Below are 12,008 nucleotides of genomic sequence, written 5' to 3' on the forward strand. Positions count from 1 at the left end.
AAGTAATTTACAAATATGTTTAACTTTCTGGCACCAGTTGATTTAAAAAAATATATGTTTTTCAATTGAGTACCCCTTTAAGAACACTGCCCATTTTGGCCATAATGACACAGACAATTTTATTTGTGAATTTTCTTTATCAGCAATACCAAATATGTTGATTTATTTTATTATTATTATAATTTTTTTTTTGTAAAATGGGAAAAGAGGGAAATGTATTTTTTAATTGGGGGAGAGGTATAGACGGTATAGACGGGGTACAGGAAAGGATGTACAAAGGAGGTATAAATGAGGTATAGACGGGGTACAGGAAAGGAAGAGAAAAAAAAGAGTAGGTAGGGAAAAACAATAACAACAAAGCATGTTGAGATTAATGACATGAATACAACATATATATGAATATAACAAGTAAACCACAATACCATTGCTGGAACCGATCCAGACACACGTTAGGAACCCTTAGAAAGCTTATGCGTAGGACACATGAGAATTACACAGCCTAGTAAAATATTGAACCACAATCACTTGTAATCAATTAAAGGTTATAGCTGTGCCATGAAAACAAAAGTAAGAGCAATTAGATCCACAATAGAAGGATATCGAAAACAGGAATGAAGACCTACAAAAAGAATCAAATTCAAGACCATACCAGTAAGCTGTGTATTACTGGAGAGGTAGAGATTGTTATAATCCTTTGAGGAAGTATATTACACCCAAGGAAACCATAATCTTGATTGCGCTTCTTACTCAGAAGTATTTGCTACCAAGAGCTCTTCTACACAACTTGTTGATTTCTGTTAACCATTCAGTGATCGTGGGAGGTTGTTGGACCTTCCACAAGTGAGGGATAAATGTCCTGGCAGCTAAGATCAGGAAACAGAAAAGAGATTTGGGAAAGACTTCCAGAAAACATAGAAAGTAGCAGGAGAGCTGGATCATTCTCTATTGACATGCCTGTAATTTTATGAATTATCTCTAAGACTTTCCTATTATTGGATCCTATTTTGTCTAATATTGCAATTCAAACAAGGAAATACAAGGAAATCTCTGTGTATCTAAGAAACTATATATACTTTATATTATATACAAACTTCCGCCCCGCCTGCACATCATTTTTGAAAGCCCCTCCCATTATTAAACCCCACCCTTCCAGCCATCTCACAGATAAAAATGTAACAAATTGGCAGCAAATTCACAGTTACGTAAAATTTTTACAAGACTGTTTGTCTCAGAGATATGCTTACTTGTATCAATCATATCTAGGTTTAGTGTTTCTTTAAGTTTCTTTAAAGGGGTACTCCGGTGAAAAACTTATATTTTTTTAAATCAACTGGTGCCAGAAAGTTAAACAGATTTGTAAATTACTTCTATTAAAAAATCTTAATCCTTCCCGTACTTATTAGCTGCTAAATACTACAGTGGAAATTCTTTTCCATTTGAAACACAGAGCTCTCTGCTGGCATCTCTGTCCATTTTAAGAACTGTCCAGAACAGTTTGCTATGGGGATTTCCTTTTACGCTGGACAGTTCCTAAAATGGACAGATATGTCAATAGAGAGCACTGTTTTCATGATGTCAGCAGAGAGCTCTGTGTTTCAAACGGAAAATAATTTCCACTGTAGTATTCAGCAGCTAATAAGTACAGGAAGGATTAAGATTTTTTAATAGAAGTAATTTACAAATCTGTTTAACTTTCTGGCACCAGTTGATTAAAAAAAATAGTTTTTCACCGGAGTACCCCTTTAAGTCAGTAGATATAGATAAAAACACATCTACGGTTTAGGGAATAAGACTGGTTGCGCACTATTTACCCACATTGATTTCTATGTTGTTTCTGTACACAGGTTTTGAATTTCTTATATATCTACCAGTTTGCTGCTATAACTCTTATGCTGGTAGAAGGATATCTGGGTTACGCCCTGGCCATTCTGGTGCTTTGTATATGTAACATAACATTATCAATGGTTGAATATTATCAGGTATTTAATTCAAGTTTTTCATTCATCCAATTTAACAATTTCTTTGTTGTAAATCATGAACTGTATTGTGATGTATAGATGTATGTATAGATGACAGCTTGCATTATTAGTATGATTATAACTGCTTTTGTTACCACATTTTTTTGCATATAAAAGCTGAAAGTTTTTCAATTTTAATGCTAGCTTTTAATTTATTTGCTAAACAATTGAGCTTACTATATTACATTTTGTACCTGATTTTTGCATAGCAATCCTCAAAGCTCCACAATTTGGTCAAAGCGCATAATAACATGAAAGTGACTGTCTGTAAAAGAAATGAAGGTATGCATATACAAACAGGTAATAAATATGTGGGAAGATGTACTCCAGGTTGTATTAAAGACAAGTGGGGATTTGTATAGGTTTGTCTTGAACAGTATTTGTAACTATGATTATAATACTCAATCCAGGGGTTGCAGAACTGCTTTTAGTATTTCCATGTAAGAGACGTTGACCTGTTTTATAGGGTTTTCTTATAAAGACAATACATATCAGTGGACTTTATAAAAGGGGGCCCCCTTCTCAAGGCTCTGAAGGAACAATTATCTTCCACCCTAAATGATTTACCCCATCTGCTTCAGGGTAAATGTTTGGCCAGTTTATCATCAGGGGTTCCAGAAGCCAAGCCTGCAATGATAAGATGATGATGGCTTGGGTGACTGTCTTAAGAAAAGTTGGGGGACATATTAAAAAACTTGCTTGACTTAGATTAGGCAGTCTGACATTTTGCCAGTTTTTTTTTTAACAATGACTCAGGATGTTTTTAAATCTGTTGCATCTTAAACTGTGTTTAGTCTACACCACCTTTACCTCTTAAAGGGGTATTCCAGGAAAAAAACTTATATATATATATATATATATATATATATATATATATATATATATATATTAACGGGCTCCCGAAAGCTAAACAGATTTGCAAATTACTTCTATAAAAAATCTTAATCCTTTCAGTACTTATGAGCTTCTGAAGTTAAGGTTGTTCTTTTCTGTCTTAGTGCTTTCTGATGACACCTGTCTCGGGAAACGCCCAGTTTAGAATAGGTTTGCTATGGGGATTTGCTTCTAAACTGGGCGTTTCCCAAGACAGGTGTCATCAGAAAGGGATTAGACAGAAAAGAACAACCTTAACTTCAGAAGCTCATAAGTACTGAAATATTATGATTTTTTAATAGAAGTAATTTACAAAACTGTTTAACTTTCTGGAGGCAATTGATATATATAAAAAAAGGTTTTTCCTGGATAACCCCTTTAACGACCAAGTACGTATATTTACGTCCTTGGCCGGCTCCTGCGTCATATCGGTTCGGTCCCGGAATGTATCTGATGCCAGGACCCGGGGCTAATAGCACACGGCAGCGATCGCGGTGCTCGCGCTATGAACCCTTTAGACGCAGCGTTCAAAGTTGAACGCCGCGTCTAAACCGAAAGTGGAAGCTGCCCGGCAGCTCAGCGGGGCTGATCGGGACTACCGCAGTGAAAATGCGGTGTCCCGATCAACTGGGACACGAGTGGAGGTCCTCTTACCTGCCTCCGGCATGTCCCCTCGGTGATTGATTGCTCCAAGCCTGGCTATGGCTATGGCTTTGCAGTGAACAGTGCTGGCAATCAGTGTGTGCAGTGTTATAGGTCCCTATGGGAGCTATAACACTGTAAAAAAAAAAGTGTAAAAAAAGCTACTAAATGTGATTTTACCCTTTCCTTAATAAAAGTTCAAATCACCCCCCTTTTCCCATAAAAAAAACCATGTAAATAAAAATAAATATAAACATATGTGGTATTGCCGCGTGCATAAATGTCCGAACGATAAAAATATATCATTAATAAACCGCACGGTCAATGGCGTATGCGCAAAAAAATTCCAAAGTCCAAAATAACGTATTTTTGGTCGCTTTTTATATCATGAAAAAAAGAATAAAAAGCGATCAAAAAGTCCAATCAATACAAAAATGGTACCGCTAAAAACTTAAGATCACGGCGCAAAAAATGAGCCCTCATACTGCCCCAAATGTGGAAAAATAAAAAAAGTTATAGGGGTCAGAAGATGACAATTTTAAACGAATAAATTTGTCTGCATGTAGTTATGATTTTTTACAGAAGTACGACAAAATCAAACCTATATAAGTAGGGTATCACTTTAATGGACCTACAGAATAAAGATAAAGTGTCATTTTTACCGAAAAATGTACTGCGTAGAAACGGAAGCCCCCAAAAGTTATAAAATTGTGTTTTTTCTTCAATTTCGTCGCACAATGATAATTTTTTTCAGTTTCGCCGAAGATTTTTGGGTAAAATGACTGATGTCACTGCAAAGTAGAATTGGTGGCGCAAAAAATAAGCCATCATATGGATTTTTAGGTGCAAAATTGAAAGGGTTATGATTTTTAAAAGGTGAGGAGGAAAAAACGAAGGTGCAAAAATGGAAAAAACCATGGTCCTTAAGGGGTTAAGGATCGGGACTTTTTTTTCTTTTTTTTGCACTTTTGTTTTTTCCTCCTCCCCTTTTCAAAATTATAACTCTTTTAATTTTTCACCTACAGACCCATATAAGTGCTTGCTTTTTGTGCCCCCAATTTTAGTTTGTAATTCAGCTATCATTTCACTACAAAATCTATGGCAAAACAAAAAAATTATTATTTATGGGGCAAAATTGAAAAAGCAAAAACAAAACATTTTGTAAATTTGGGGGGCTTTCAATTCCACGCAGTGCACTTAAAATGACCCCTTATATATATTCTTTAGGTCCATACAATTAAAATTATACCAAACTTATATAAGTTTGATTTTGTTTTACTTCTTTTAAAAATTATAACTTTTGTGCAAAAATTTGCATGTTTAAAAATGTCCTCTTCTTGTTTTGAAAAAATACAAAGTGAACAAAAATACGCAATTCTGGACTTTGGTATTTTTTTATGTATATGCCATTGACCGTGCCGTTAAAGTAACATAATATTTTTATAGTTCGGACATTTACACATACGGCGATACCACATATGTTTATGTTTATTTTTGTTTACATTTTTTTTTATTGGTGATAAAGGGAGTCATTCAAGCTTTCATTAGGTAAGGGGTTAAATCACTTTTATTAATTTTTTTAAACTTTTTTTTTTACATGATTACATAGTCCCCATAGGGGAATATTACATGCAATCTTCAGGTTGCATACACTGTTTAATGCTACACCATAGCATAGCATTGATCAGTGTTATCGGTGCTCTGTTGCTCCAGCCTGCCATGGCGGACTGGAGCATCAGGTAAGGGCAATCCCACTGTCCTCCCAGCTTATCGGTACACCGTGCACAGTGGTCCCGATCAGCATCACTGAGCAGCTGGTGCGTGTTTTTAACATTTTAGACGCTGTGATCAACTTTGATTGCAGCGTCTAAGGGGTTAATACCAGGCATCCCGTGATTGGTGATGTCCAGCATTAGCCAAAGGTCTCGGCGGCACATAGCTGCCGGGACCACCCCGCTATGACCCCCTTCGTCCCCAACAGGCTAAGGTGGTGTAGTTAAGGATCTTTTTTTTTTTTTTTTTCTGTGGCGTAGACTTTTGAAAATTTGCCACAATTTAAGCCCGCCCCTTTCATGCCCTTTTTCTGAAAAAAAATCACTTTTTATAACAAATTTGGCACCGTTTACACAAAAATATTGCCCCATTATGTTTTTTATCCAACCCTTTTACTGTCTACAGATACTTTTAGCCTAGTTTAAGAATATTGATTTCAGTTATACTAAAAATGTAAATGATAAATAGACAATTGTGCATGTATATTACATATGCACTACTTTTTTTTCTATATTTGCATAAAAAAAAAGACATAAATAAAACAAGATTTGCATAAAATCCATCATGGTTAGTTTAGATTTTTGAGACTTCAAAGGGGTTGTCCAGTGAAAAACAAAGGGATATGTGTCTGAGCAGGACCCCAACCCTCTGAGAAGTGTGCGTGCTGCAGACGACACACGCTCTATTCATTTCTGTGGGAGTGCCCTAGAGACCTGGCTGCTGTACTTAGGTATCTCTGAATGGAGTGTGTGCCATTTGCATGATGCTCTCCACTCAGAGAGCTGGGGTTCAGTTCAGGAGATCGTAGGGGTCCTAGCAGTTGAACCCCCACAAGCAAACATGTATCCCCTGTACAAAGATAGTTTTCACTGGACACCCCCTTTAAGTAGCTAGCTGTAAGTTGCCTTGATAAAGTTCCACCACTATTATAGAGTACTTTGCTAAATTTGTTTATCCTGTAAGGAATATGAACCTTATTCTTCAAACAGCCGTGTCTACATTTCTTTGCAGATTACAGTCAGTTTGAATCTCGCTACTTAGTTCCAGGAGATATTATTGTTTTGACTGGCAAAGACTTTTTTATGTCTTGTGATGCCATAATAATCAATGGGACATGTGTTGTGAATGAAGGAATGTTAACAGGTGAGACCTATCGATGAGGTAAAAAAGCTGAATTGAACAAAACCTGACCACATTACAGATTTAATTGAAGCATATAATACATATAAAGTATGTCAATGTTTTGAGATGTTTTTATCTTTCTTAGTTCCTATTATTAACATATTGGGGACATATTCAAAAACTTGCTTAGTTTAACTAAAACTAGTCAGTGTAAGATTGCTCAAGATTTTTTAAAGATGTTTAAAAATGTTGTGCAGTTAACACTGTATGCTTAGTCTATACCACCTCCATAACGGTGTAGTTAAATACTTTTTTTTGTTGTTGCAGACTTTAGAAAAGTTAGCACAGCTTAAAGGGATACTCCGGTGGAAAACAATTATTTTTTTAAAATCATCTGGTGCCAAAAAGTTGAACAGATTTGTAAACTAATCCTACTTAATAATCGTAATCTATCCAGTACTTATCAGCTGCTGTATACTACAGAAGAAGTTGTATAGTTATTTTCTGTCTGACCACAGAGGTCTCTGCTGACGCCTCTGTCCATGTCAGGAACTGTCCAGAGCAGAAACAAATCCCTATGGCAAAGCTCTCCTGCTCTGACAGTTCCTGACATGGACAGAGATGTCAGCAGAGAGCACTGTGGTCAGACAGAAAGGAAATTCAAAAATAAAAAACTTTCTCTGTAGTATACAGCAGCTGATAAGTAGTGGAAGGATTAAGATTTTTAAATAGAAGTAATTTACAAATATGTTTAACTTTCTGGCACCAGTTGATTAAAAAAAAAAAATGGTTTTCAATGGAGTACCCCTTTAAGAACACAGCCCATTTTGGCCATAATGACACAAAAAATTTCATTTGTGAATTTTGTTTATTTTTCTCCTCACCTTCTAAGAGGCATAACTTTATTATTTTTCCATCATCAGCAATACCAAATATGTTGATTTATTTTATTATTATTATTATTATTATTATTTTTTTAATTGGGCGAGAGGTATAGACGGGGTACAGGAAAGGATGTATAAAGGAAGTATAAATGAGGTATAGACGGGGTACAGGAAAGGAAGAGAAAAAAAGGGGGGTTAGGGAAAAACAATAACAACAAAGCATGTTGAGATTAATGACATGAATACAACATATATATGAATATAACAAGTAAACCACAATACCACTGCTAGGACCAGTCCTTAAGGACATAGGTGTCACGATGCCGGCTGGCAGGTAGTGGATCCTCTGTGCCAGAGAGGGATTGGCGTGGACCGTGCTAGAGGATCGGTTCTAAGTCACTACTGGTTTTCACCAGAGCCCGCCGCAAAGCGGGATGGTCTTGCTGCGGCGGTAGTGACCAGGTCGTATCCCCTAGCAACGGCTCAACCTCTCTGGCTGCTGAAGATAGGCGCGGTACAAGGGAGTAGACAGAAGCAAGGTCGGACGTAGCAGAAGGTCGGGGCAGGCAGCAAGGATCGTAGTCAGGGGCAACGGCAGAAGGTCTGGAAACACAGGCAAGGAACACACAAGGAACGCTTTCACTGGCACTAAGGCAACAAGATCCGGCGAGGGAGTGAAGGGGAAGTGAGGTGATATAGGGAAGTGCACAGGTGTAAACACTAATTGGAACCACTGCGCCAATCAGCGGCGCAGTGGCCCTTTAAATCGCAAAGACCCGGCGCGCGCGCGCCCTAGGGAGCGGGGCCGCGCGCGCCGGGACAGAACTGACGGAGAGCGAGTCAGGTACGGGAGCCGGGGTGCGCATCGCGAGCGGGCGCTACCCGCATCGCGAATCGCATCCCGGCCAGAGGCGGTATCGCAGCGCCCCGGGTCCGTGGAACCGACCGGAGCGCTGCAGTGAGAGGAGTGTAGCGAGCGCTCCGGGGAGGAGCGGGGACCCGGAGCGCTCGGCGTAACAGTACCCCCCCCCTTGGGTCTCCCCCTCTTCTTGGAGCCTGAGAACCTGAGGACCAGACTTTTGTCCAGGATATTGTCCTCAGGTTCCCAGGACCTCTCTTCTGGACCACAACCCTCCCAATCCACTAAAAAGAAGGTTTTCCCTCTGACCTTTTTAGATGCTAAAATTTCTTTGACGGAGAAGATGTCCGAGGAGCCGGAGACAGGAGTGGGGGGAACAGATTTGGGAGAGAAACGGTTAATGATAAGTGGTTTAAGAAGAGAAACATGAAAGGCATTAGGAATACGAAGAGAAGGAGGAAGAAGAAGTTTGTAAGAGACAGGATTAATCTGGCGCAAAATCTTGAAAGGACCAAGATAGCGTGGTCCCAACTTATAGCTAGGGACACGGAAGCGGACATATTTGGCGGAGAGCCATACCTTGTCTCCAGGGGAAAAAATGGGAGGAGCTCTTCTTTTCTTATCCGCGAATCTCTTCATGCGTGAAGAAGCCTGTAAGAGAGAATTTTGGGTCTCTCTCCATATGATGGAAAGATCACGAGAAATTTCATCCACAGCGGGCAGACCAGAGGGCAAGGGGGTAGGGAGGGGGGGAAGAGGGTGACGGCCGTACACCACGAAAAACGGGGATTTGGAGGAAGATTCAGAGATTCTGAAATTATACGAGAATTCGGCCCAAGGTAGAAGATCTGCCCAGTCATCCTGGCGGGAGGAAACAAAATGTCGTAAATAGTCACCCAAGATCTGGTTAATTCTTTCTACTTGTCCATTGGATTGAGGATGGTATGCAGAAGAAAAATTTAATTTAATCTTGAGTTGTTTACAGAGAGCCCTCCAGAATTTAGACACAAATTGGACGCCTCTATCCGAGACGATCTGCGTAGGCAACCCGTGAAGACGAAAAATGTGTACAAAAAATTGTTTAGCCAACTGAGGCGCTGAAGGAAGACCAGGAAGAGGGATGAAATGTGCCATTTTGGAGAATCGATCAACGACCACCCAAATAACAGTGTTGCCATGGGATGGGGGTAAGTCAGTAATAAAATCCATACCAATCAGAGACCAAGGTTGTTCGGGGACAGGCAGAGGAAGAAGAAAACCAGCGGGCTTCTGGCGAGGAGTCTTATCCCGGGCACAGATAGTGCAGGCTCGCACAAAGTCCACCACATCAGTCTCTAGAGTCGGCCACCAATAGAAGCGAGAGATGAGTTGCACAGATTTCTTGATGCCCGCATGACCTGCGAGATGGGAGGAGTGACCCCATTTGAGGATTCCGAGGCGTTGGCGTGGAGAAACAAAGGTCTTTCCTGGAGGAGTTTGCCTGATGGAGGCTAGAGAAGTGGAAATCAGGCAGTCAGGAGGAATGATGTGTTGAGGAGAGAGTTCAATTTCAGAAGCATCTGAGGAACGAGAGAGAGCATCGGCCCTAATGTTCTTATCAGCAGGCCGAAAGTGAATTTCAAAATTAAATCGGGCAAAGAACAGAGACCACCTGGCCTGACGAGGATTCAGCCGTTGGGCAGACTGGAGGTAGGAGAGGTTCTTGTGATCGGTGTAAATAATAACTGGAAATCTTGATCCCTCCAGCAGATGCCTCCATTCCTCAAGTGCTAATTTAATGGCTAGAAGCTCTCGATCCCCGATGGAGTAGTTCCTCTCCGCCGGAGAGAAGGTCCTAGAAAAAAAACCACAAGTAACAGCATGCCCGGAAGAGTTTTTTTGTAGAAGGACAGCTCCAGCTCCCACTGAGGAGGCATCAACCTCCAATAGGAAGGGTTTAGATGGGTCAGGTCTGGAGAGCACGGGAGCCGAAGAGAAGGCAGACTTGAGTCGTTTAAAGGCGTCTTCCGCTTGAGGAGGCCAAGACTTGGGATCGGCATTTTTTTTGGTTAAAGCCACAATAGGAGCCACAATGGTAGAAAAATGTGGAATAAATTGCCTGTAATAATTGGCGAACCCCAAAAAACGTTGGATGGCACGGAGTCCGGAGGGGCGTGGCCAATCTAAGACGGCAGAGAGTTTATCTGGGTCCATTTGTAGTCCCTGGCCAGAGACCAAGTATCCTAGAAAAGGAAGAGATTGGCATTCAAACAGACATTTCTCAATTTTAGCATAGAGTTGATTGTCACGAAGTCTCTGAAGAACCATACGGACATGCTGGCGGTGTTCTTCTAGATTGGCCGAAAAAATTAGGATATCATCAAGATATACAACAACACAGGAGTATAACAGATCACGAAAAATTTCATTAACAAAGTCTTGGAAGACAGCAGGGGCGTTGCACAGGCCAAAGGGCATGACCAGATACTCAAAGTGTCCATCTCTGGTGTTAAATGCTGTTTTCCACTCATCCCCCTCTCTGATGCGGATGAGGTTATAGGCGCCTCTTAAGTCCAATTTAGTAAAGATGTGGGCACCTTGGAGGCGATCAAAGAGTTCAGAGATGAGGGGTAAGGGGTAGCGGTTCTTAACCGTGATTTTATTAAGTCCGCGGTAGTCAATGCAAGGACGTAGAGAGCCATCTTTTTTGGACACAAAGAAAAATCCGGCTCCGGCAGGAGAGGAGGATTTACGGATAAAGCCCTTTTTTAGATTCTCCTGGACGTATTCAGACATGGCAAGAGTCTCTGGGGCAGAGAGAGGATAAATTCTGCCCCGGGGTGGAGTAGTGCCCGGGAGGAGGTCGATAGGACAATCATAAGGCCTGTGAGGAGGTAGAGTCTCCGCTTGTTTTTTGCAGAAAACATCCGCGAAGTCCATATAGGCCTTAGGGAGACCGGTTACTGGAGGAAGCACAGAGTCACGGCAAGGGTTACTGGGAACCGGTTTTAGACAGTCCTTGGAACAAGAGGGCCCCCAACTCTTGATCTCCCCAGTGGACCAATCCAGGGTTGGGGAATGAAGTTGAAGCCAGGGAAGTCCAAGGAGAATTTCCGAGGTGCAATTGGGGAGGACCAAAAGTTCAATCCTCTCGTGATGAGATCCGATGCTCATTAGAAGGGGCTCCGTGCGGAAACGTATGGAACAGTCCAATCTTTCATTGTTTATACAATTGATGTAAAGGGGTCTGGTGAGACTGCTCACTGGGATGTTGAACCTGTTGACGAGAGAGGCCAAAATAAAATTTCCTGCAGATCCAGAGTCCAAGAAGGCCACAGAAGAGAAGGAGAAGGCAGAGGCAGACATCCGCACAGGCACAGTAAGACGTGGAGAAGCAGAGTAGACATCAAGGACTGTTTCACCTTTGTGCGGAGTCAGCGTACGTCTTTCCAGGCGGGGAGGACGGATAGGACAATCTCTCAGGAAGTGTTTGGTACTAGCACAGTACAGGCAGAGGTTCTCCATGCGGCGTCGTGTCCTCTCTTGAGATGTCAGGCGAGACCGGTCGACCTGCATAGCCTCCACGGCGGGAGGCACAGGAACAGATTGCAGGGAACCAGAGGAGAGAGGAGCCGAGGAGAAGAAACGCCTCGTGCGAACAGAGTCCATATCTTGGCGGAGCTCCTGACGCCTTTCGGAAAAACGCATGTCAATGCGAGTGGCTAGGTGAATAAGTTCATGAAGATTAGCAGGCATTTCTCGTGCGGCCAGAACATCTTTAATGTTGCTGGATAGGCCTTTTTTAAAGGTCGCGCAGAGGGCCTCATTGTTCCAGGATAATTCAGAAGCAAGAGTACG

At 41.3% G+C, this 12,008-nt stretch overlaps 1 protein-coding gene across 1 annotated transcript in view; it reads left to right on the top strand.

Moving 5' to 3' along the window:
* The window catches only part of LOC130361838 (probable cation-transporting ATPase 13A4), a 135,533-nt gene that overhangs the window by 18,329 nt on the left and 105,196 nt on the right, over positions 1-12,008 (top strand). The window contains exons 7-9 of the mRNA XM_056565397.1: positions 1,845-1,979; positions 2,228-2,300; positions 6,318-6,449. Of these exons, the coding sequence (XP_056421372.1) occupies positions 1,845-1,979; positions 2,228-2,300; positions 6,318-6,449 (340 nt within the window). The remainder of the gene's footprint in view (positions 1-1,844; positions 1,980-2,227; positions 2,301-6,317; positions 6,450-12,008) is intronic.

This window comes from Hyla sarda, chromosome 3 (assembly GCF_029499605.1).
Source record: "Hyla sarda isolate aHylSar1 chromosome 3, aHylSar1.hap1, whole genome shotgun sequence".
Lineage (NCBI taxonomy): Eukaryota > Metazoa > Chordata > Amphibia > Anura > Hylidae > Hyla > Hyla sarda.